This window comes from Anarrhichthys ocellatus, unplaced genomic scaffold (assembly GCF_004355925.1).
Source record: "Anarrhichthys ocellatus isolate YVR2014 unplaced genomic scaffold, GSC_Weel_1.0 scaffold28, whole genome shotgun sequence".
Lineage (NCBI taxonomy): Eukaryota > Metazoa > Chordata > Actinopteri > Perciformes > Anarhichadidae > Anarrhichthys > Anarrhichthys ocellatus.
The window spans coordinates 1,500,645-1,502,522 of record NW_022280058.1 but is presented as its reverse complement, the minus strand read 5'-3'; the positions used below and the strand labels follow the sequence as shown (position 1 = coordinate 1,502,522).

The 1,878-nt window shown below is 41.2% G+C and overlaps 1 protein-coding gene across 1 annotated transcript in view; it reads right to left on the bottom strand.

The window, feature by feature from the left end:
* The window catches only part of abcg2b (ATP-binding cassette, sub-family G (WHITE), member 2b), a 7,623-nt gene that overhangs the window by 4,075 nt on the left and 1,670 nt on the right, over positions 1 to 1,878 (bottom strand). Inside the window, exons 5-8 of the mRNA XM_031863215.1 lie at positions 1,645 to 1,802; positions 1,301 to 1,452; positions 903 to 995; positions 318 to 466 (exon numbers count right to left, since the gene is read on the bottom strand). Of these exons, the coding sequence (XP_031719075.1) occupies positions 318 to 466; positions 903 to 995; positions 1,301 to 1,452; positions 1,645 to 1,802 (552 nt within the window). The remainder of the gene's footprint in view (positions 1 to 317; positions 467 to 902; positions 996 to 1,300; positions 1,453 to 1,644; positions 1,803 to 1,878) is intronic.

Sequence of the window (1,878 nt, the reverse complement as noted above, 5' to 3'; positions counted from 1 at the left end):
CACACACACACACACACACACACACACACACACACACACACACACACGTAGACATGAATTGTTTTTTATGAACATGATGAGAGTTATAAACAGGGTCCATTCAGCGGACACACTGACTTAGCTGGCTGGCACAGTCATTAAACTCTGTGACGTAACATCATAAACTCATTTCAATTTCAGGGTTAATCAAAAAAATGAATAGCAACTGAGATTTTAATTCCCTCAAATGGATATTTATTTTGTATAGTTTTTGAATGTAAGAAGAGAGTGTTTTATCCAACGTTTGAATGTGTTTCTGAATTGCGGCGTTGGCTGACCTGGTAGAGGAAAGAGGTAGCGTAGTCAGCTGCCTTGTCTTGACCTTTGGCCCCGTCAGCGTTGCTCTGGTTCACATGCTCCAACTGATCGAGCACATTCCGGCACAGCTGGGACTGGCGGTACTTGTTTGCCAATGGATTTTTACACTCTACAGTGGAAAGAGGACATTATGCATCGACATTTTGTAGATACGGACAATAGAATAAACTTCTATCTTTATATAGCAGTCTTTGAGTCTCCTCAGGGTGTCTAGGGTCTAGACTAAAATCTAAATATGGTTAAAGGAGTAGTTTGACATTTTGAGAAAATTGCAAATGCTGTAATCACTTTTTGGAGGACATCTTCTGTGACTTCTTGTCAGTATCTTCATTATCTTGGGTTTGCTAAATGTATCGCCTCCCGACCCTAACTTATGTGGGTTTTTTTAATACGTCATCTCATTGTCTATATTTTAAACTTTAACATTACAACCAATATGACTTGGACACATGGATGTATTCAGACTAACAAATCACCAAAAAACAGGCCTAAAGCCTCTGTTGGTGCTATATACCTAAACTGTGTGTGTGTGTGTGTAGGTGTACCTGCAGTAAGTGACACTAATGTTGATTTTGCCTCTCCATTTGTGATGTCCATGAAGAAATCAGCAGGGTTGTTGAAGGCCTCAATTTGGTAGCCTGAACGAAAACACACAGACACACACACACACACACACACACACACATGACAATACATCAAATACAGACACATGCAACACTGTAATAAGTGAAAGAGACTAAGTAGAACAGTAGTAGTTTATTGTTCATTTCATATTTAGGAGGCTGATTATTGTGAAAACAGAAGCTAAATAGAAGTAGCTGGCTGTCCAGCATGATGACTTCATATGGCAATACAATTTCCCTTTTTTTACAAGGATTCATCACATTATATTTCAACACATTCCTAGTCAAGGTACTACACTTTTCATAGCAAACACACATACCGAGGTTTGTGAAGTATTCCAGTGCCTGGGCTGCTGCGCCTGTGTACACCACCTCCCCTTTATGCATCAGAGTCAGATGGTCAAACTGTCTGAAGATGGAGTAGCGCGGCTGGTGGATGGAGAAGATCACAGTCTTACCACTTCTGGCCAGCCTGGACATACATAAGGAATTTGATTGCATTCATATTGTTACAGAAAACACAAAGACAGCAGTAGATGGTGAAGGTGCTGCTGATTCACCTGCCATCTTCAGCAGCATTGTATGCTTCAGTTGTAATTTGTATCTTATGCGTATACGTAGTATGTGTTTTCTAATGTAGAAGTAATTACTAATTGTGTTGTACCTGTTTAGTAGGTTGATGATACAGTTTGCAGTGTTAGAATCCAGTCCGGTGGTCGGTTCATCCAGAAACAGCAAAGAGGGAGAGGTGATGAGCTCCATCCCGATGCTGCACCTCTTCCTTTCACCTCCAGATACGCCACGCAGAAACTCTGTCCCTATCTGCACATGCACACAAAACACACACACACACACACACACACACACACACACACACACACACACACACACACACACA